The 24,257-nt window shown below is 41.1% G+C and overlaps 1 protein-coding gene across 8 annotated transcripts in view; it reads left to right on the top strand.

Moving 5' to 3' along the window:
* The window catches only part of LOC131459187 (A-kinase anchor protein 13), an 88,610-nt gene that overhangs the window by 44,354 nt on the left and 19,999 nt on the right, over nucleotides 1-24,257 (top strand). For 7 of the 8 annotated variants that reach the window (XM_058628682.1, XM_058628681.1, XM_058628680.1 and 4 more), the window contains 9 exons: nucleotides 2,927-2,981; nucleotides 10,255-10,400; nucleotides 12,914-13,269; nucleotides 15,035-15,082; nucleotides 17,248-17,425; nucleotides 17,865-17,967; nucleotides 20,385-20,427; nucleotides 20,575-20,686; nucleotides 23,576-23,735. In XM_058628682.1, the coding sequence (XP_058484665.1) occupies nucleotides 2,927-2,981; nucleotides 10,255-10,400; nucleotides 12,914-13,269; nucleotides 15,035-15,082; nucleotides 17,248-17,425; nucleotides 17,865-17,967; nucleotides 20,385-20,427; nucleotides 20,575-20,686; nucleotides 23,576-23,735 (1,201 nt within the window). The remainder of the gene's footprint in view (nucleotides 1-2,926; nucleotides 2,982-10,254; nucleotides 10,401-12,913; nucleotides 13,270-15,034; nucleotides 15,083-17,247; nucleotides 17,426-17,864; nucleotides 17,968-20,384; nucleotides 20,428-20,574; nucleotides 20,687-23,575; nucleotides 23,736-24,257) is intronic. The other variant, XM_058628684.1, reaches the window with a different exon arrangement.

Below are 24,257 nucleotides of genomic sequence, written 5' to 3'. Positions count from 1 at the left end.
GAGATTATACATTCAAATTAAGCTGTATTCCGTCACTCTTCAGTCCTCTGTGTCACCAAGTGTATGAAGTATTGTAGTGTTTTAAAAGCAAGTATTACCCGCTATACTGTCTAGATTAAGTATCACTTCATAATCCATCAGGCCTTAGCGTTGAGTCCATAGTGGGATCAGTGCTAAAAACACACTGAAGCCTCTCTGGTAGTTCACAGTGGGCAAACAGTCTATGAAAATACCCAGAGCCGCTGCTTCCTTTACTTTGGCATCAGACTGTATTTCATTTTCGATCCTCTCTCTCTGTTTGAAGTTCTGCTGTCACTGCCCCCCCTCTTATAGGTTTTTGTAGTTTCTTGCAATGCCCAGCAATCTTTTTCACTTTCGAGCAGAGCCCAGGCGCGTGTGTCAGGTTGTCCGCGTGTCTTGGGTTAGAGCCCACTGTGACCAGCTAATCTTTCCTCGTCAGCGTGTTTGTTCTCTCGCATTGGGGCTCGGTTTGATATCTGAACACAGCTGTGCGTGCTATCTGTTCATGCAACTGTGCATGTGGGATTGCGCTGCTGTGTGCACATGAAGCGCGATGAGTGAAATCAAGGAGCATGAGTCAGATTGTGGCGTGTGTGCGTGTACTGGACACTGTTGGCTTATGGGGGACCATACACATGCAACAGTTGGTCTAGTCATCTGTGTGTTTGTGGCAATGCACAAGGCTTGGAGACACAAACGTGGACACACACACACACACACATAGGTTTGCATGGCTATTCTTCATTGGACACTGCACTAACTTCTATTCATTTGAATTGGACAATTCAAATCTTAGCCCTAAACTTAACCAGTTCCTCAGAAATAAGGTTCTGCCTCATTAGGACCAGGTTTTGGTCTCCATGAGAACTACTTGCCCTGAAAAAGGACACATACACACAAACACTTAGGCACAGTATTTCTTTGACTCTCAGCAGGCTTGACAATAATCTGCCCTGGGGCAGCAAAGGGTTAGTTGTTTAGAAGCTGTACTCAGCCCCCTCTCCCCCAAAGCATTCTGGGAGGCTCAATCTTGCTAGTCATTAGGGGCTCACTCATCTTCCACCGTCTTAGATCTTTGATTAATATATTTTTTATGAAGTGTGGACTTGCTTCTTTTCGACACTGTCGTAGTGTGTAGGTGGGCAGTTTGAATCTTTTGTGGGACTGAAGAACATTGCTACTCAGAGTGAGAGGGTAATTGCAGGATTTATCAATGAAAAGATTGAAAAGAACTTTGTATTTGAAGGGAGGTCTAGAGCTGATGGAAATTGCCATTATATTCAGCACTTTCTTTATCAAGCAGAAACACTGAATATTTCTGCTTGCAGCTCCTCAGCTGTGCGAATTTACCACTTTTATCGTCTTTCACAGAAACTTAAATTGATTGCCGGTGTGAAAAATAATTGAGGTAACTGAGCTTTGGGAAAATTTGAAGGGAATTCATTTTTTTCTGACAATTAAAGTACTCGTGCAATGGAAGCTGAAATAGACAGTTTTTGTCTTAAACATGTCACCATCATGTAAAAAACTAATTGCAGTGTGATGGTGATAGATAAATGACCAAATGAAATGTCCACCGTAGTGAGGATTAGGCAAACAACCCATGGGTTGTTATTGTTTTACACATCAGTAATCCCCTTCATCGGACTTAGTATTCAGTCCTTCATATTCATTTATAGCCTTGAAATAAATCAATTATTTCTGTAGTTGCTTGGGCAGGAGGAGGTGGAGTGATTACTCTGTAAACACATACATACACACGTAAGATTGCTGGTTGGTTTTGTGTTAAAAAAAAGCAAGTAGTCGTAGTCAGACTGATCCACCTAACTATCTGAGAAAGCAAAAAAGTTCTTTTCCCAAAATATTTGAAAAATCAGTAGTTGCTCCTCTGTTCTGTTACTCTTATGATGTTGTGCCTTTGCTTCCTCTGACACAGAAGTTTGAACATGTTTACATCTCAGGGAACATCTTACATTTTAAAGATAAATCAGAGATAAATGGGGAGAAATCATAAAGGGGAGGAGTCCAATTCAAGAAGTAAGGTCGGTGGTCAGGTGGTGACAAGCTGTTGATTGTGGACAGAAAATAAACATCTTAAAGAAAGTAGCATCCATTCTGTACTACAGTGGCTTTGGCTGGAGTCCAGAAATCACATGAGCTGTGAAACAAAGCCGTGCTTTCAGCCTGTGAAGCTTTTGTAATGGTGCTGATGATCTTGGTTGTGGCAAAGAGAGTCTGTTAATAGATTATTTATCTGTTTTCGGTTCATTCGGTTTGTATGAGAGACACATTTAAAGGCAAAAGCTCATCATCTTTATCTGCGTCTCGTTGATGGAGCTCATTAAAACACAGTGAGCTCCTCTGAGTCTCCATAAGCTTCGCATTCAGAGCTGTCAGTCACATCAGGGATGGGGGGTGGGTGTTGCCTGTGGCTTTGTAGCTAAAACCAGCTCTCTCTCTCACACACACACACACACACACACACGCGCGCGCACACACAGACACACACACACACACAGCTGTTTTATAGACATTTAGACCACAGAGGAAGCAGAGCCCCAGCGTTGTGTGTTTACAGCCAACCACAGATCTCTGACAGGCAGTGTGTGTGTGTGTCAGTGTGTTTGAGTGGGTGTCAGTGTGACTGGTAGTTCTAAAGGCTGACAACAGGCCAAAGTTAGATCTTTGCAAACAGTTGCCCTTGGAGATGGGGCTGGAGTGTAGCTGCTAAATCCTGTGAGTCCTCTTAAGCCTGATTCTTTCAAAAGAGTGTCTTATCGTTGCCTCCCGTCCTGCTTGCTGAGCAACACTTCCTACACGGTGTGTCGGTCTGCATCATTATTTCTTGGTGGGTGACAGTCACATGTTGCAGAGGCTGATTCAGTGTCTTCCTGTTTCTCTGTAGATCCACAGAGACAAAGAGGCAACGTTCCATCAGCCCTACAGCACGCAGCACTCAGGTAAGAGTCGACGCTACCCACAAATAATCCAAACTTGCTGGACTTGTTGGTGCTATAAATTTCAACTGCTTATTTATACATTATTCTGACTTTGTTTCTTCAATGGAAGGTGATTTATGTATGTTGCTATGAGCCGCACTGCAAGGATTACTTTACCATCAGTGACAAATGTGTTACCCTGGGTCATTTATGCGTTAATGTTTATGCCCCTTGTATCATTAAGCCCATTTCTTTGAAGTGATGGTAAATTTATGTTTGGCCCAGTGACTCTTCAAACAGTCTATTTGAATGTCACTGACGCAAAACAGTACCATTTGATCTTCTGCTTTTATTCAGCAGCCTTTCAGTTTTGCAGCCCAGTGGCCTCTGTGGCAGACAGAGTGGCCAAATATGTCACCCATGATATACCGTTAACATATTTTGCTGAATGTCGATGTTGAATGTTGACATATAAACACAAATAAAGTAAAAGTGGGATTTTTATGTGATTCAGCTGACTGGGGCCAGCGGTTCATAGCGTCAGAACATGAAGAAGTTATGCATTGAAACTGTGATGAATAGCTTGGATTGTCTGTTTATCATCTGACTCTACTGTAGCTCTGTATGTTGTTTGTGCTTCATGCTCAAACAGCATGCACACGAGGAGGTGGATGCACGTCATAAGCACTTCAGTGATTTGACTGCACAGGGTGGAAGAAACTTGAACATTTTTGTATTCCACTTGACCCTGTGTAGTTTCTGGAAGAGATCCAGTACATGTTGCATATCTAATTAACACACAGAGAAACAGTAGGATAGACGGCAGAAACCATGTGGTAAGAGATGTGTTTCAGCTCAGCAGCAGTTCCTCTCATTTAAACTGTACTTAAACTGAAAACTATAGTGGAGGTTTATGCATTGAATGGTTTATGTTTTGCTTTTTTCATAACTGTCTTGCAGTGGTCGATAAGTCTAAGAAGAAACAAGTGCCCCTTTGAGACAGTGAAGCTGCAAGTGTGTGTGCATACTGGCATTTGTTTACTCTTTAGGGCCTTTTCTGGCATAAAAACTGCTATTGTCAGGACTAGTTGTCCCCATGGAGACAAAAAACCTGGTCCTAATAAGGTAGAACCTAATTTCTGAAGAACTGGTTATGTTTTGGGCTAAAATTTGAATTGTGGTTAGGTTAAGGTTAGTTTATGGCATTAACTGGTTATGGTTAGGGATAAAGTTGTGCTAGGGTTTCAGCTGTTTTGATGTATAGAAGTCAATGCAATATTCTAAGACTGGCTGTGCAAACCTGTGTGTTGTTAACGTGCTTACAATGAAAATGTTAACATTGCTATGGGTCACTGTCCTGCTTGTTTTGCATGTTAATGTATGCTAATCAACACAAAACACATCGTATATATGCACGTAGCGTCACTTACAATAGCATCTGGTCATTTGTAAGGAGAAACTTGGACTTTTTAAGGGAACGTTACAAATGACCTGATATCGATCAAAAACAATGTTTTTTAGTAGATCTTTTAGTCCCTGAGGGATTCAATGTGGCCTTAAATGAAAAAGTATCATGAGGGGACACCAGCAGAGCACTGCTGCATCCCTCTGTGCTTAGCCTTTGCTAAACTCTGTTGTTCTTTAATTCGACAGTGTACTGGAAATGAGCGGACTGGCTTTTAAATCAGGAAGTGACTGTAAATATAGACTAATTGAGTATATTCCAGCATTAACCTAAGTATTTGACAAATTAAAAGTTGGACCTCATGTTGTTTGCCATCATCAGAGTGAATTCTGGGGAACTGTGAGTGCAACATTTCATGCCTGGAGGATTTGTCAAGATGTTACAGAGTATTGTACTGATTGACCAACTGACAGCCGTTGCCATCCCCAGAGCCTCTAAAAAAGAACATGAGCTTTCTTGTCATCAGAGCAAACAGCTGATTGTTGCCACTGCAGCTGTGAATATGCTTCAGTCAGTATATGGGGAATGACTCTTAGATGTTGTCTCTATCACGGGATATAGTCGCCGCCAGACAAGAAGAAGGATTCTTTGACCTCCATAAGATGAGTCACTATAGACAGAGACCAGCCTCAATAATGATACAAAAAAAAAAGACCAACAGATCGATAAACTGGATCAGACTGAGAACAAAACTGCCTTTTATGTGTGTGGAAAACAGATCTGTCACATGGAGAGGAAGAGAAAGATCTAGGGTAGAATGGATGAAATGAAGAAATACAAGGGAAGGAAGGAAGCACAAAGGTGAAAAGAAACTAGGAATGCAAAATCAAGAGTGTCAGATTGAAGTACAACGTGGATGAGGTTAGAATTCAGCATCACTTCCTTTTTAGTAGAACTCTCTCTCTTTCTGTCTCTCTCGCAGCCTCTCTGTCTGTCTCCCAGGACATTCCCTTACTGTACATATAAGGTGATTTGTTTATTATCGAGACAGAGACAAGCAACAGCAACACTGGAAACACAAGAAAAGCCCATGTACTGTTTTCAGACGGAGCATGCAGCATACAAAGAATGTCACATGATTTATTTTCATGTAGAGGCAGAATAATTACATCAACAAAAACAACCAAGTAACCAAACGTTACGAACTGCAGCTTTACGTAATACAATGGGCACAGTGGGATCTTCAAAGAGCAGATGCAGCAACAAAGTCATGACTCAACAACAGCCCTCAAGTCACAGCACCTCAATGTGGTGACTGAATACAGGAACATCATTTGACAAACCCCCAAATGAAAAGCTTCTTTTGATGTGCACAGAACATGGCTTGTGACTCACGATTGACCTAGACCAGCGTCCCATGGTGAACGTGTTTGTCGAAGGCCTCAGCTCGCCTGTCTTTCTGGGGTTCCGAGTGAGTCGGCTGCATTACTTGGCTATCTTTTTTTTTTAGTGTTACTTTTGTCATGCATAAATATGAGTTCTGTTATGCTCCGCTCAATTCAGTCATCCGTGTTTATATATAGAAGGAGACAGTTTTGGATGTGCCGCGTCTTCAGGACAAAAATAACAGAGATAACGCAAAGATAAAAGGGTAAATGGTGGCTCTACGTGCTTCTAAGTGAAGTTTTTAAATTATATAGCTTGGTGAAGTGTGCTGTCTGAAATGTGAGGAAAATAGCAGAGGATGGATTTTTATTTCAGTGAAAATAAGAGGCTACATCCCTGCAGCCTCTTGACAAAATTGTAGGGCGCTTTCATAACGGGAATAACGTTTTTCAAGCAAATCACATTTTATGTTTAATTTTGTCTGTGTGTGTTGCTTAAACAAACAGACAATGAACAGCAAATCAATTTGATTTATATTACCCAAATTACACAAATCTTTGTGTTTGCCTCAGTAGACTTTATAATGATATTATCTGTCCTTAGACCCTTGGTTCTGGTAAGACAAAACTCTCACTTGAGGATTATGGTTGCTAGTAATGACAGCAGAAGTTGGATTCAAAGGATTGTGAGCTGATTCAGTCCTCATCTAGTAAAAGACTTGCTGAAGCTGAAGCAGCTTGTGTTGTTGAAACCTTAAAGTGTGTCCAGTGTACTCAGCGTTGGACAGCTTGTGGTTAATGGTTACTGTAAACATTTGCTATAAGTCAGTCTAGTTTCATGAAGAACGTGGTACGATGTTAACCTGCCTCGCGCCTCGCGACGAGACTTTTCTCAACTATCGGTATCAAAATGTGCAGCAGCAAGTTTTTGTGATACGGGAACGCCTTGCAGATACTTTATCTTGGATGTTTATTAACTGCTGCATTCGCTGCCTCACACTGTCTGCAGTATTTCTTTTGCTGCATTCATCCCACTACGCACACATTTCATCACCGGAGCTGCGCTTGGCTTCCTTTCACTGAACCAAACATGTCGCACAAAATTACAATACAGCAATATACTGTCATCCTGACTTGTGACATCTGATTTTCATTGTGCAATAGTGACATACTTAATGACCTGATATTTTAAAATAAGATATTCCTGCTAGTTGATGATAGAGCTCCTCAGATTCCTCAGGTTTTGGGATGTACTTAAATGCCATTGTCCTGTAATATATTGATATATATACAACATTTTTGTATTTATGTTATTGTAATGTCATGAGTCAGCGATATCCCACCCTCAGAATCCTCTCTTTTCCCTTATAGCTAAGGTAAGGCTTCTGGTCATAACGTCTTTACTTCTGCAGCTTATTTCACATTTATAAATGTCATGTCTCCAGTTGTGTGAGCAAATTCTCAGTCACAACTTCAACCACCCACTGAGTCATCAGAGGGCTTTACACCTGTTCTCTGTGCCAATTGACTGTGCTTGTATGTGTGTGTGTGTGTATCTGTGTGTGTGTGTGTGTGTGTGTGTGCGTGTTTGTGTTTGTAAGAGAGAGGATGGGAAACAGCTGACAAAGCTCACAGTCCCCTTCTAGTTTTGGTGGACTGGTGTGAAGGGGTGTGCTCAGAGAGGAACCCAGCCATCCACCTACACTTCTCACATACAATAATACACACACACACACGCACACACATTTGCATTCTGCTCTCCTTTGTCAACACGGGAAAGAACGAAAAAAAAGAACAAAAGAACAAATGCAGAACAAACAGTAAAGTGTTGCATTAACTTCCACAATAATATACTCTCTGCTGATTGCAGTCAGAGGTCAGTGCAGTTTTCATGTGCACTGTGATCATTTAAAGGACACCTGCTTTGATGAGGTAATTGGGCACCAGTCTTTTTAATAAACACAACATGTTACATACATTGGCACCTGTGTGTGCACAGTGTTAACTTATTATTTGACAAAATGGACTGTTGGACTATTAAACTTTTGACCTTTCTACTCCAGCAATTACCTAATAGAAATCACCGAAAATGCATTCTCAGCATGCCTCATTGTGGCCATTACATTACATTAAGACCTCAACAGTCTGGGCTACAGGTATGGAAACATGATTTACGATTGAAACTGCTGACTCTTCTGAATGCCGGTTAGTGCATATTATTGTCAGACCGCCCCTTCTGTAATCCCTCGTCCCACCTCCTGACCCCCACCCGAATGTGTCCTTCCTCAGCTGATTTTGGTTCCCCAGAGCCTTTTTGTTACAGCCCATACACATGGAGACATAGTAGCTGATCATGAGCTAATTCCTGTCGCCTGTACAAAAGTACCTGCCCTGCGTCTTCAGACACAGCTTGTGTTTTTCAGACCTCAGCTGTATCCAGTGTGCTCCGCTCCTGGTGTTTCCTCAGCTTTTTATAGTGACAGACTGGCTGCTGTCACCAACATCAAATTAAACCTCCCATGTTCTTAGAAAATACAGGGCAAAATAATAATATGTGACAAAAGTTCCCCAGTGACAAAAATAAATATGGATTTATCTGTAAGTGCTGATATTATCTGGCCGACCTCATTTTTGTATCTATATATGTAGAGGTGTCCTGTATGTTGGTTACACATGCAGTAGGTACGTAGGTTCATATGTGTGCATGTTTGCCATGTTCCGTTTTACCTCTGCTTCATTCATCTGCACCAACATCTATCCCTCTCCTGCCATCTCTCGAGAGTGGTTGTATAGAATTTAGTTTTTGCAGTTGGAAAAATTGTGATTTCATAATCAATAAATCAATTTTGATTCAATCATCAATAAACATTGGTGGTGATTTATATTTTTCTATGTATGTTTGCAAAGCGACTACTGTATAACCAAGGATGTTTTAGTGCCTCATTAAAAACAGTATACACTGTTACTGAATGCATGCACATACAGGACACACACATGCAGACACAAACGGAACTTCCTCCAGTTCACATGAGCTGGAGTCAGTGTAAAATTTTCCTTAGGGATGAAAAACAACTTCCTCTTCAGGCAGAAAATGGACATGAGAAATGACGCAAAATAACATACCCGGTGCAATGATCTCATCCAGTTGTTCTTGGCAGCTGGCTAAAGTAAGCCTATTGCAGTACAGCACATTTGTGGCTCAGTACAGTCTTCCTCTTTTAGGTCTAGGATATTATCAGTACATGTCCTTACATGTACACAAAATTGTAGCTATCAAACTTGTTGCATAAGAGTTGCTGTAGTGTTTGCAGAAGTGAAGGAGGATTGCATTTTATTCAATAAGGGGGGCTTAAGAATATATATATATGTGAAGTTTGTGTATGTGCACTTAAAAATGGCCCTTGTTCATTTGCTGCTGAATGTCATTTGCTGCTATATGGTTATTGAGTATCTGTGCTTGTTGAGATGCACTGAGCTGGGCCTTCAGGCCAAGAGTTTACCATGTTACTTTTGTGCCGTTAAGATATTAAATGTAATACTTTCCTGGCCGTGATTCAGATAGAAGAGTTATCCAGTGAAGTGCACATTAACGTGGCTGATGTTTGTGAAAAGACTCTAAACTGTGTGCATGATATCGACAGCTGACCCACAGCAGGGCAATCATTTTCAGTGTATTTCTTTTCCCAATGGCAGTATAACGAAAGGTCAGTGTATATCACACTGTGAGCTTGAACACATGCTGTATACTTTGATTTATGAGGAATTTCTCTGTGTTCTCTGTGTGCCGTGTGAAACCATATTCAACAGTTTTCTCTAACTTTCCCTTAGGAGCACAAATCAATCTTTACTAATATTCTGATCTGATATTCATCATGATAATTATTCTTGTCATGACACATTTTTTGGCCATATTGCGCAGCCCTAAAATGATCCTCACAAGACACTTGTCTACTGAAGTGTAAATTACTGCTTGCTGCCAATCCAATGCAAAATACTGCAAAATTATTTTTAAAAAAAACCTTAAAACCCAGGGTGAATATGTGACGCTGCCCTGACAGAAAAATCGTGTTTGCTGTTCTTGGTAAAGCATCAGCATCATTTTCTCTTTTCTTCTCTTTTCACCCTCAAAGCTGTTAGAGCACACAAACAGTAATTGTTTGCCCTTTGTGATTCAACACAGGTGGCTGTGGTCAGGACAGTTGGCCATTGATCCGCCAGGCTTTTCACACCTTGTCAAATTCCGACATGGATGTCTAACAGAGGTGCTTGTGTTTCAGACCAGGGAATGAAAACATATTGTTTTGGAAACCTTTTTTTTTCCCAGTTAAACAGCAGAGTGCTGTTATTGAGAAATGACATGGAATAAATCACACAACCATAATGTTTTCCTGATTGTCTCTGATGCATTGTTTCCCAGTTTTCTTTCCTCCTCTTGCTTTACACTGTCAACTTCCAACATTTAAGATTTAATGCTTGTTTTTTTTTTTGTTTTGTTTTTTTTCAGGATCCTCACAGTCTTCAGCATTTCCCAGTTTGACCAGTAGGACAGACAGTACCACCAGTTGTCCCTCCACATCTCACAGAGATTCTGGCAGTGATATAGAAAGCTTCCTGAACACAGATCCAGGATATGACGGCGTCCTCCGAAAGGTCTGACCCACTTCTGGTGGATTTTCTATTTGTAGCTGGGGTTGGGTGGGAAGCTTCAACTCCAGGAGGAATTGAAGGCCCCTCCATATTTCACATGTTCCAAGTCTTGCATCTTAGGCTGCAACAAACAAATTTTCACAATAGATTCATTTTGCCAATTTTTTCGTTTGGTCCATAAAAAAGTCAAAAAATCTAGATCAGTGTTTCTCAAATCTGGAAAGCGATGATCTTTCAGATGCCTTGCTTTCTCCACACACCAAAAGTATTCCGTTTTAATGATTTCTTTGTTGTTTGTATGGAGCGAAAAGAAAATCTAAGAACTTGTTTTAATTCTTTAGAAAACACCTCTGCGGTACAGAAGTTATGAATATGGTCTAACTACACTCATTTTGCCAATTACCCCATCCTCTTCAGCTGCATCTACTTCTTGAACATGAATGTTGAGATTTTCTTAAAACATCTGTCATGTCATTTAAAAAGATGAAATTTCAATTTATCTTTTAAGGCTTTTCAACAAAGCCAAAAATGCACTGATCAATCAAAACCTATTTTGTTATAGTGTTTTGCTGCACCACAATTACCTATTTAAATGAAATGGTTGCTTGATGCTCATTTGTGACAAGCAGACTCGTATATCAAATTGCTGGAATATAAAATAAATGAAAACAAAAATTCTTTATGCTCATATTTGTTGCTGTATTAGTTTTAACCAGATAGTAATCACATGTGTAAATTACAGGAATTACATAAACTTTCCAAAAGTCAATTCAGGCAGTGAGAAGATAATATGCGTTTCCTCTGCAACTAGACCTCTAGGGATTATATGCTACATATGAAGTAGCTATTTTGTCTGTGTGCTTGGCTTTTTATTCATCAGCAGCCAAGGCTCAGTTGCCAAACATCTTCTAAGTGTCTTTTTAAACCAGTAGCTCTATGCTGCTGCTGTTGCTGGAGAAGTGGCAGCCCTGGTCCCTTCTGTCACTTACTTAGCTGGTATTGAAAGTCTGTTTGAAGCCAGGCGCCCTTTGGTTAAAGTTGAAATACTTGTATTTCTCATTGTTGTCGAGCACTTGAGACATGCTCATGGTAATGTGAACCATATATCATTTTGTTGTAAACAACCATGGAAAAAGTCAGCACAATGAATATCAGCTGCCTGGGATTTTACAGTGTGAAGCTGGAGGTTAGGGCCCTTGTTTTCCAGTGGTGCAACTCTTGTGTTTCACTGGAATGTAACATGCTCACTAATTACGGTGTATAAGGATGTGAGCGTCATCTCAATGCCTAAAATATAAAATGAAAAGCTCAAACATACACTGCAGTCAGAAGCAGCCTGACACACACACACACACACACACACACACACACACACACACACACACACATACACACACACACAAATGAACCCATGCCTTCTCTCACTCCCAGAGGAAGTTGTGCGTGCTGCATAAAGCAGATCTTTCATCCCTGCTCTTTCAACAGAAGCAGCTCTATGCTTGACTCTCACACTGCAGCTGGCGGCACAATAGCCCCAGTTAAAGCCCACACCTACAAATTAGCACTAAATGAACTATCCTAAACCTGTGTGTTTGTGTGTGTGTGTCTGTGTGTGTGTGTGCACACAAACATGAGCCCTTTCCCACCAGACCCAGGCCAAATCACATTCTACAGTTTCATTCAGCTTATGTTGTAGACCTGTCAGACAGGTAAGACTAATACAAGATAATGCAACGAGTGGGACACATTTCTGGCCCTCTTCACCATAAATAATACAGCATCAGTTGCTGAGATTTATATTATATAGTGTAAGTGACAAATAATGCACATCCCCAAGATCACCCTGCATCTGTGATGTATAAACCACGGAAACACTGTTTGCAGCATTCATGGAAAAGTGTTTGTTTTTACATGGTACCCATTATTTATTGGTACTTGCTTTAATGTCAGTGTTGCTATAAATTGGATCTGGCTCATTATCCCCGAGCCTTTCCATTTGGTCCTCATTATAGACCATTCCTGTGGGCTAAATAGCTCTTCCAACATTCACTTAATTCATCACGTGCATCAGTGAAGAAACACTGATGGATACAACGTGATAGGTGAGGCAATTAAAGGAGTTTTGCTTCTATTCCATGTGACTCATTTTGGGTTAAGGGTATCCAGGGTGAACTGTTCCACTTCCTGTGTGCCTCTCTTAAGAGAGCAGGACGAACGCACCCAATTATAGTTTATTCATGATAAGAGCATTGATTAAATGTGAGATTGAAGTTAAAAAATAAATAAGTAAATACTTTCACACATGTCTGGTCCTTGAACTAACAAACCAATCTTAATTTCATTAGCGTTTTGGCATTGACTTCAGTCATTTTTTAATTAATGAAGCTGTTACACGGCGCATGATAAAACATCCCTTTTGGTGATGCCTCATACACTTTGACAGTTCCCTGTATTTGTATAATGCTATGCAGCAGGATTTCTGAAGAATAATATCAACTTTTTTTTAATGTCTGCAGAACGATGAACAAGTAACAGGAGGAGACAGCACCAGCGAGGTTTCTGTCTCCTGCTCCTCCACAGACGACACTGCCAGTGTGGGTCCGTCCAGCTCCAGTCCTGAGGGCAGCCAGGGACTGGGCTGCAGCTGGAGCCCAGAGGAGGTCATCCAGGCTGGGGCTACGACCTCTGTAGGACTGGATGGAGGAGTAGGAGGAGCAGGAGAAGCTGAAGAAGAAGCCAAAGATAGAGTGTCTGAGGTGCCGCGGCGCTCTTGTCTCTTCCGGAACAGCAACCGCTCCCTGTCACCTCTTCGCCGCCACAGCTGGGGCCCTGGTAAGAACAACGGAGGAGACGCAGAGATGAACCAGAGGAGGTAAGTTATATTCTATTCGTTAAGATGAAGAGTTTCTGTGTGGATTAAATGTTGGATTTTGAGTTGATTTTGAGGAACCAATTTTCTCAAACCTTTACTGCTGCTGCTGTTTTCCTGGTGTTAGGCAGTAGCTGTCAGTAAACGCGATGAGTACAGTTAAATTATTAGGCCTTGTTGATGTAACTCCCTCTCTGTCCTCCTGGGGAGACCAGCTGTGTTGCCGTTTGTCTGATGTTGGTAGGGAGCTGTCAAATTTGTGCTCGCATGAGTACACACACACACACACACATGCACGTGTGCGCAAACACACACTTAAAGATGCACACTTGTTCACACTTGGAGCCTTGTGTACAGTAGTCACCAGTTAACATGTACCATTGGACACTCATGTTGACACACCAACCATGCTGGAACAGTGACATGTCAGCAGAGTAGGTGCCTGGCAATCAAATGCCTGTGCCATGATGCTGGTGTGAAAACCGCACTGTTTTTATGATACTTGAGTTGAGCAGAAACAACCATCACCAACAATCTTTCATCTCTGCCCCGTCTTTTCTTGATCAAACAGCCTCCATCGTGACAGAGGCTGTTTGATCATTTATCATTGATCAGTTAGATCTGTTTTTCTCAGACAGTGGGTCGAGACCAAAGGTTTGGCCTGCAAGACTAGACAATGCTGTTTTACGCCAGCACATGTTGCATTCAGCAGCACCTCTGAACATCCACAGACAGACAGTGAGCTGCGGATACTCTCACCGTAACCAGGATTTCTGCTTCTGCCTCGAAAATTCAGCTCATGTCTGTCTTCACAGAAAACATTGTTTTCTAAGAAGAATTGAATTGGGTCAATTTTGTTTTTTGTAACAGAAACAACACATTTAACCTGACAGACTGCTGTGAGTTAAATTTCAATTTTAACTGGTAAGAATTGTTTATCAAATATATCCATAATAACATGGAACTGAAACTGGAAGTGTAGTCATTATGAGGCTGCTGATATTTAGATCTAATTAGCTCAGACAGTTGCTAGAATTGCAAAAAAATGCCTTCAAGACACAGAAAAATGCATTGCAACAAAACGGTCTGCCAAATCTGATGAGGGACTGATAAGGGCTTAAAATTATGTCAGTCAGTGAGACATACGCGGCGTCATCACTTCCTGTATCAGATTACCATTTAAACATTACCATTCTAATGTTTTGTCACACCTTAAAGGAATAATGAGCAAATACGTGTGATTGTTAGTTAGTGATCTGTTGCTGAGAAAAACTCCTCTGTCTGATTAATAAGAAGCTGCTGTCAGTTACTTTATAGATTAGCCTGAAAGGAAAATAAAGTCCACATTTATGTTTGTATGGAGAGTTGTGCGCTTATAACCACCTGGTAAATATAAAATAACCACTCTTTGATTTTCTTTTCGTTAGACACCTTTACAGGTGTTAGTAGGTGATTTTTTTTTTCAATTTCCTAGCTTGATGATAGAAACGAGAGTCGTATCAGATTTTTATCAACTTTCTTGTCAAACTGTTGGCAAGAAAGTTTATTTCCCAAAATGTTGATCCTACCTTCAAGATCAAGGCTCATGATAAATGTGACTCATAGTGGCGCCTTAGAGCTGTATTCAGTGAGGATCATAGACCCATGATTAGGTCAAATTGATGTGTGCATTGTTTGATTATGCTCTTCATGAACTGCCATCCCCTCATATCCCAAATCATCTCACACATCATCCACTTCCTGTCTCCATCCCATCGATCACCTCCAGTTCCATCCGTAACGTGGGTGAAGGGAAGCTGACCTTTCACAGAAGAAGGTACAAATAAATCTGTATAGATGACATGTAATGAAAAAGCCTCTTCATGTGTAGCCTTTGTGGACCTAATACTTTTTAATGTATGCAGGACAAAGTGCTGCACTGTGCTCCATCCCTGCAGGCTACCGCTCTAAAAAATGTTGCTCTTTTCACTTGTTGGCGTGTGCATGATGTGCTGTGGCAGTGGTAATAACAAGCAACCACACAGAAAGAAGGAAGTTGGCTCTGGAAGCGCACAGAACCGTCTCGGCCAGAGACTGAGAATAGTTTTTTTTTTATGTACTAACAAGTTCCCATAGGGAATTTTTCAAGATATCAGTTGAGTTTTGAATTCAGTCCTAGAGTGTCCCACAGCAGTGAAAACAGGATGGGAGATTTGTTGGAGGTCAGCTCTGTAGCCTGAGCCAAACTGCACTTTGGATTTGAAACTGAATATGAAGAATGTCTTGTACCTGTAGCAGCATTCACACTTCAGGTTTCAGCTTGTTGTGGTATGACTGCAGTGAAGCACTAGAGAGGATCCTAGATCTTTGAGGTCACAAATGTTTACATATCACATATTCTTAAATGTTATACGACACCCTAATTCTTTATATTATTTTTGATGAATGCTGAACTCAGAATTTCGTTTATATCAAAACTATAGGGTGACATTGCATTTCTTCTGCTTATAACTGCATATTTTCCGTTTTTACTAATATCCTTTGAATTTTGAGATGTTCTGAGCTGCATTTGGAATTGGCTTAACATAGACTTCTGCATTTTTAACATTTAAAATGCAGGGGACACACTGTATTTGCTAATACAGCTAATAATGACCATTAATATCAGCCATCATTGGCTCTCTCTCTCTGGATATAGTTAACAGTCACTATGTCACTTACTGTCAAAGGCCTGTGCTCTTCCTGAGCCACATTTGTCACATTGTAAAAACAATGTTTACATTGCGTTGATCATTTCTTGGAAACAATTTTGCATCAAGTTAACTTCCTGTCTGATGCGACTATAACCACAGCACGGCAGCAGGAAATGAACACACTGAACACATTTACAGTATTTGTGTTTGATGGTGTTAATGATCTACTGAACACACTCTGAGCCAAAGTCCTGTTTTGTCAGAACATCGTCACTCTCATCAGATTTCTATGTAGCTTTGTAAGCTTCATTATAACTGTGCCGTCTTTTCACACGTCCTCTTGATCCCAGCCTCTAATTTTCTGCTTAGTAATCACAACTTTTGCATCAGCTGGTGTCCTCCTCATGCTCCCTACAGTCTTGATGTCCTTTGTTTGTGTGTGTGTGTGTGTGTGTGTTCCAAAGAGCTCCTACCCTGTTCTACTTTGAATAGGAGGCATTTACATGCCGCTTGATTTGCATTTGTCGTTTTGTTAGGTCCATATGTTAGTGTTTGAATGACTTCCCTGCCCAGTCACTCAGTCAGTCAGTCAGTATCTTCCAGCAGCAGAAAGCTGCAACAGTGGCTGGATTTATTGATGTGATGGTTGTACCGCGTAGTATGCAATAATACTGGCAGGATGGAGGCCTTAATATGACAGATATAGTCATCTGCATTCACGGCCCTGAGGATAGGTGAGTGCCGCTCCATAGCTGGTCGCTGATAATCACAGAGTCGTGATTCTTTGGGTCTAGTTTAGGTTAGTGATGTTTGAATGTGTTAGACTGATGATTTGCTGGATAATGGAGTGCCATACAGAGCCAAGGGCTGGAGATGGGAGAGATTTATTGGGGGGAGTTTTATCTATCACAGAATCTGTCCTGAAGTGAATAGAGCTGCAGCCACGTAGCATAGCTCATCCTGAAATGTAGCCGTAGTTTACCTCTCCATAATCATTGTATTGGATTTTTCAAGGCCTCTTATTTCCAGGCATAGATTGATGTAATTGGCTTTGTAAATCAGAGCTGCAGAGCTCTCTATGTTGATGCTGATGTTGGAAATCATTTGCACCTGCTTCAGCTGTAAATCTGCTCCAGAGCCTGGTGATAACTCAGCTGGCTAAATGCTATGCAGGGCCCAGCTGTGTGTATGTCAACAGGTGCATTTGTGCAGGTCTGTGAGCCCTCCATGCAGCAGTAATTGTGTGTCACCCGACAACTACGACAAGTAGTTCAGTAAGGTCACCGCTGCCTTTTGTTTCTCCACACAGCTACAGTCTGGAGGGGCTCAGTGGAGTGCAGGAAGAACTGAGGGGCCCCGCCACACGAGGGCCTCGAATCCTGGAGCCCCCAAGGATGCCCCGACATGACAGTGATGACAGGGGCTCGCTGGTGTCTTTGACTGAGGAGCAGGAGGAGTTGGGGGAGCACGCAGGACTACATGATCTGGTCAGAAGGCACACACAAACGTGTTCCATTTGTCCTTCAGATGTCATATCTTCATCCTGTCAGACAGTCGCCCCCCCGAGGGATCCGCACAAACATCCTCAGCCTAATTCACACGAGAGGCAGAATGGATTTGTAAAGCTTGTACATAAACAAGACTCATAAACAGTTAGAGGAAATATGAGACATTTCTGTTTGGGGATTAGGAAGATTTAATAAACATTACCCTCCCCAGGCAGCTTCACTTTGCCCTGATTGAAATAAAAACAAATTGCGAACCCAACATCACAAACCATTTGTCTAATTTCCCCTTTAAGTATAGAGTTCCTGTTTCCCATTAAGCGCCTGTTAATGTTTGGTTCCATGTTATATTTACCTTGTTGTTCTTGTTTTGGTGCAGTGTCATGTGACCTCACATTAAACCTTGTGTCTCTGTCTGCAGAAATCGAGGCGGTATCGACCTCTGCGAAACAGCTGCTCTTCCATGACCCTGCCCCTGACCAAGTCTGTGTCCATGCTCACCATCAGCCAGAGAGATATCGATAGTGAGTGACCAGTTGTGATGCTCTTTTGCCTGTTTACCTTCACTGCTCGCCTTACATTCACTGATCTAGATATTTACCATTCAGCCTCATCAGTCTCTATATCAATAGATGTCTTTCTGTTATCCTGCTTTGAAAAGTGAAGAGACTACAAGTAGCGTAGTAAACAAAGTGGTAAATATCTAAAATACAATTTTTGCTTATAAATGTTTTTGATGTGCTCGTATTCCTGTACGACTGAACCACTTTAGATGAGGAGACCCAGTGGGCAGAGATAGTTGAAAGATGAAGTATAAGCCTTTATGTTTTCCCAGTGACAGTCCCAACAGTGATGAATTTAAAGCTACATGTGTGAAAGAAAAGGGGTTATGTGGGGTAAAAAGTAAAATAAATGCCTTCGCTCTTCAACCATTTAATCTGTCAGCTATTAAAGTTCCTCTCTATCATCTTGTCAGCTCTACCTCCTTTTCTCCTTCATCACTACTTTCATGAAGAAACTTAATTTCATTAAGTGATCTTTTCAAGCACTGGTTCTTTCCTCCCTCCTTTCCTCTTTCTCTCCCAAAGCGGTGGGACACCTGAGACGCAAGAGGCGAATTTCAATGTCTTTCAGCCTTTCCCCAATCCTCACCAAATCTAAGTCTCAGTTCACTTATGGGGAGTCTTCATCTAGCAATGATGAAGATAACGTCAGTGAGTACTGTGAATGTGCAACACTGTGCACTAGCTCCTGTAGGAAAATCTTTGTGATGTCATAAGAAAAACAAGACATGTTCCCATTAGTAGTAGTACTTTCCTTCACACTGCAAAGGACTGCAACCAACATTTGTTGTATATTTACTATATGAACATGTCAGAGGTGATTGCTCATCCTATTGAAAAAGTCAAATGATCTTTTAATCATGTGACACAGTTCAAATCTTACACACACTCAGCTCCTCTTAAAAAATGAGTGACTGGAAGTAATTGGTTTAACCTCTTTGGAGGTCAAATATTTCAAGGACCGCCACCAAAGTCAGCTGAAGCAAAACCGGCCACACTGCATTACTGAAGTAATCCATAACATTTAACCACAAAATACTCTTATCAGATTGAGTTTTCAAATAATTATGCATACATATGCAGCATAAACTTTGGTGTGACCTTTTAGTTTTTCTCTGGGTCAGAGCTCCCTGTAGGATCTATGATTTTGCAGTAACGCACACAGATACACTTAAGCCTGAACACAACTAGATACTGAAGGAAGATAAAGCCCAATGGTTCACATGCAACACACTTTTCACAAAGAGACTAATTACTGTCTGTATTAAGCCGCCTGCAGTGTGAATGTGCAATTAGTTTGTAGCCAAGTCACTAGTGTAGACACAGACAGTAGGCTTTGTGTTAATAATTCCAGCAGCAACATTCAAGAACACCATGGCTTGTCTTGTCCCCTACCAAACCTATTTAGCTGACCTTTTCTTTGAGTAGCCTCTGCACTTGTCCCCTTGCGAAACAATGATACACAATCAGCAGAGAAAGATGGAAAAAGAATGGTCATAAACACAACAGGTGTACTGAAGGAGCACTTTCCCACAGATAAATGTGAGTCTGTCACCTTTACTCAAAGATGCTGAGCCATTCCTTCCCTTTTCTTATCTGTGAGATTTTTCCATTAGTGTTCTCTGTCTCCTTGACTATGTTGCTAGCAACACATACAGGCCAAAACTTTGCCCTCATTATCCTGTTTTGGGTTTGACTTTCTGATGCAGAGCAGGCGAACCATGCTTTGCATTTTTTCTTGTGTTTGTCAGACCACTTAGTACGATGAGAAGAAAAGATGCATATTTATAACTAATACGCCCGAAAATATCATAATGTGTGCTTTTGTTTAATTATTACTTGTCATTCTACTGTATTATGAGTAATCAGATTGAACAGTGATAGTCTCTAGAGCCTGGGAATCAAATGGAATGGAACATGAGTGTCTGTACAGCCACACACTTTTTGGAGCCAGTACTTTGCACCAATTAAGGACACTGGATGTAAAAGCACAGCTGGCTTCAGCTTTATGCCTTATTTTCTTGCCACCCTTATGAGTGCCAGAGCAATTTTATTTTCAGCCTCTACGCAGGCTTGACAAGGGTACCTAAAGGTGAAGTACATTGCTCGAGGGCATTAGTCTCTTCCTTGTCCATTTCTCGTAACCATGAACATGATTTTAGAGTCTTCTTTTTTTTTTTCCTTCAAATATTAGGTCAGCAAAGTCATTCAGCTACATTGACTTCAGGGGAAACCGGGATGGCTTTTGAGGTCAAGCTTGTCATATGCAGAGTTCCCTATACAATTCTCTTTTGTTGACGAAATAGACGAATATAGATAATCATATGTCCTGTTTATACCATCCTCTCAGCTCACATGCGTTCCTATTTCTTTTGCAGGTATGAGGTCTTTTTCCAGCAACTCTGGGTCACTAGCATACAGGTCAGTCCACCTCTGCACATACACATTACCAGTCAACAGTTTGTTTTAATCGCTCCTCTGCTGCATTAAAGACAATTATATTTCAGAGGAGGTATGCCTCGAGGTTTCAGCTCTTTAAGGATACAATGCTGTTTATATTTCTTCCAGTATATCGGAGGAGGAGCCTGGGCCTCTGCGGACTAACACCGAGGAGAAGAGTGCGACGAAAGTCAGCCGAACGTTCAGCTACCTCAAGAACAAGATGTACAAAAAGACCAGGGTGAGGGAATGTGGAGATTGAGTCTACTGTAATGCAAGTGTGGCAAGACTTTTAACCTATACTCTATTTATTATACTTCACTATATTTAATTTAGGGGTTCTCAGAGCAGAGCCTCCATGTCTGCAGTGTTTTTGGTCAAAATTCAGTCTCCTTTTTTAGTCTCCTTCTTAGATATTTATTTGTTCACGCAAGGATGGCTGAACACCAGGCTGCTTTTCAACCCCTCTCTGTTCCACATTTACACACATGCACCCTGGAAGCTGTCCAGTGCATTTTCGTCTGTTGGTCTCTGAATAGCCTCAGTTACACCACTGGGGGGTTACGTGTCTTGTTCTTCTGCCACTCAGATTTACCCTGTTGGCTTGTTTTTATGTCACACATTTTCTTCTCGCAGACCTGTATGTCAGGTGTAAGATGTGGTAAAAGTCCTCATTCTTTGCACTTTGAGACAGTGCAAGACCATTTTCTGGTATTTTCTTATCAGCATGTAGTAGTTGTCCCTAAATGCACTGTGAGTGATGGTAATCAAAAACCTAAGAATTGCACTGATAGCAGGTCTTACAGTCTTAAAAACAACTGAATGGATTTTCCTTAAAAATTAGAAGTCCCACATTTGCATATAATTTACATAAATTAATTCCTAAATCCTAGATTTTTCCAGGCAGTGGTGTTAGTAATTTTGCTGTATCTAATTGCAAGCTGTCAGGATACATTACAGATGTAAATTAAATGTGGGACTGTTGTTGCAAGGAGGAAATCATTTTAAATGCTGCTTAAATGCTATGTAGTAACAAATAATACAAAGCCATTTCAACCTTCCGGTTTCGGTCTTAAAAGTCTTGACTTGAACATGGGGAGCTGTCTAAACGGACATATATTGATAATGAAAGTTCTGTATGTTCTGTAAATGTGCAACTCTTGCAAAGAGACACGGGGAGAACAGGAAGCAAAACAGGAAGACAGAGCTGGCTTGTGTTTTATCATCTCCCCTTTTACTTTACTTGTTTTTAAAGTGGCATGTTTCTGAGAGAACTTGTCTCTGGCTGCTCTCTCCTCATAAAAGGTCAAAATGATTTGTCACAGTCCTGTGGAATCCAAGACATTAGCAAAGTGTTGATGTTCAATTTAGACTCACTTTGGCTGCAGTAGCCCTCGTTAGTGTTGTTGGACTGTACCCATAATTGACAAATTATTCAGTGACAGTTAAAGTGTCTCTCTCAGAAACCAAATCCAACACGTTAACTTATCTGAACAAGAATTAAAGACTTAAAAGCATGATTTCCAAGTTTTGTTTCTTGGATTTACTGCATAGAATCACTTTCAGCACATTACCAAAAGTGTGAATGTTCTGGAGGAAATGGTGCGCACTGTTGTCATAGCGCTTGTACCAGACGAAGGGTCATTGCAGAAATAGCGCCTCCGGTAAATGTCTCGTCACTTCCCTATTGTAGCCTCAGTGCTGATGGTAGAGTCAGACACTCTGCCACATCCAGGAATGGTATACAGGAGATTCATAGGCAGCCATGGCCTATCACTCAGATGGAAGAGTTGGCTGGAGGTAGGCTCATTATACAAACTCTGCTTTCCCAGTCAAATTTCAGAGAATGAAACTGTCAAATGATCATGTTAAAAGTGATCTGTGTTTCCTTCAGAGCTTGTCGTCTTCCTCCGAAGTCATTGCCTGTTACATTATGTTCCACTGCAACATCTTTTTGTATAATTCTCTGGTTTGAATTTCACAAGTGATCACTTCTCCTGCTGTGTTTGCTTTTAACCAAAAGAAATGTGCTTTGAATCATCATTTGCTTTCTGGGTTTTTTTTTCTAGGAAGTTTTGAGTTTTGCATATCTCAACATTTTTCCTACTGCCGTGAAGAATACTTTATTTCGTTTTTTATTTCATTGATATTTTTTCCCGAGTGTGCTTCGCCACAGGTTAGACATCTATTGTTGCAAAAAACGTGAGGAAGAAAAGAAAGTGACAGCAAACAACACGCAAGTGTTGTAATAGCTGCAAACATGTTGGCTTGCTGTGGTCCAGTCAACTCCATGGCATCTTGAGTTGTTTGAACCAAATGAGCCCTATTATGTCAGAGCTCTGTGGTGCCCTCAAACCAAAAGGCCCTGGGCTGGTCATTAAAAGGAGCTGGAAACTCCATTTTCCCATTTCCTTTGGGTTTGGGTGGAGGCTCTGTGATGTAAATCCAAGAGAACAAGAGCTCTGTTCTTCTCAGCATCACTGTATGGGATTGTGATTCAGCTCAGTGTACAGATATGACCAACAGCTGCGGATGACCTCGTCCATTAACGCCTAGGCAGCAGAAAGAATCCCCTGTTAGGGAAAGGTCAAAGATTTGATTCCCAGACAGCATGTCTCCGTCAGTAGTCACACATCCTGCAGGAGTATCACTCACTGCCCAGGCATCTCAAGATGGTTAGAATATGTTTTGCAGTAGCTGTTAGACGACCACATTAGGCAAACTTGCCAAAAACATTTTTTACACTGCTTACCATGAACTTGAGCGTTATAAACAACTGCTAGCAATACTGTACATTTTTTTATCAAATAATCTGTGTCTTAAAAGGAAAACCACTGGGCCTTTAGACAATTTTTTAATGAGACAGCTTGTTGTCATGCATCACTTAGTATGCAAAGCTCCCTGCTGTGTTGTACATCAAAGTAATAATGTCGCTCAGCTGGATTCAGATTGGAATTTAACATAAACAACTGCACAAAACACTGAGATGTTTTCTGGCAAATTGGTCTAATATAAATTACAGTGGTGTTTTTTTTTTCCTATGCATCTAATTGGCTGGAATAAAAAAGTAATTAATGGTGTAAAGTTCAGAGAGAGTGCTGGGTTAACGGTGAGCTTTCCATCTCTGCAGGAAAAGGACAGAGACAAAAGGGAGAAAGACAAGGAGGGCAAGGACAAGGACAAGAGGACGGCGAACGGTCATGTGTTCACACCGGTTAGCCCTGGCCACACAGCCCAATGTTACCAGTGCAATAAGGCATTCACCAGCAAAGAGGCTTTCCACTGCACAAGTAAGTGCCTTTGTTTACTCGCATCTTTCTTGTTTATTAAGTACCAGCACCTCGTTGTTCCCCAGCTTAAGCGTTTTAAACAGTTGCTGCAAAACACTGCAGGAACATGGTTCAAGTAGGTTTTACAGATTTGACTTCTTAAATAAGATAAATAAATAAGACTCTGCACTTGTACCGGACGTTACACTGTGTTCATTCACATAAACATCCACATACTTAACTGTTTTTATTTTGCAAACCTTGAACCATTTTCATTTTCATTCATTTTCACAATTAACACTTTTTACGGCCCACAAATGAACATTCTTTAAGTGAATACACTGGCCACGCCATTGTTATCAATGACACCCGTATTTCACAATCTCTGATGACACATCTTGGGTCATTTTACATTGCTGCTTGTATATTGGCAGTGAGCTTTAAGCGGCTCGTACCAGCTGTCTAACGCAGCCTCATGACCTGTATGTAGTAGTCAAACTCCCTAAAGGCTTTTGTCTAATGTCCCAGTCAGACTTTTATTAC

Source organism: Solea solea, chromosome 5, assembly GCF_958295425.1.
Source record: "Solea solea chromosome 5, fSolSol10.1, whole genome shotgun sequence".
NCBI classification, from domain to species: domain Eukaryota; kingdom Metazoa; phylum Chordata; class Actinopteri; order Pleuronectiformes; family Soleidae; genus Solea; species Solea solea.
Note: the sequence above shows the minus strand (reverse complement) of the source record. Positions and strands in the feature narration are given on the sequence as shown.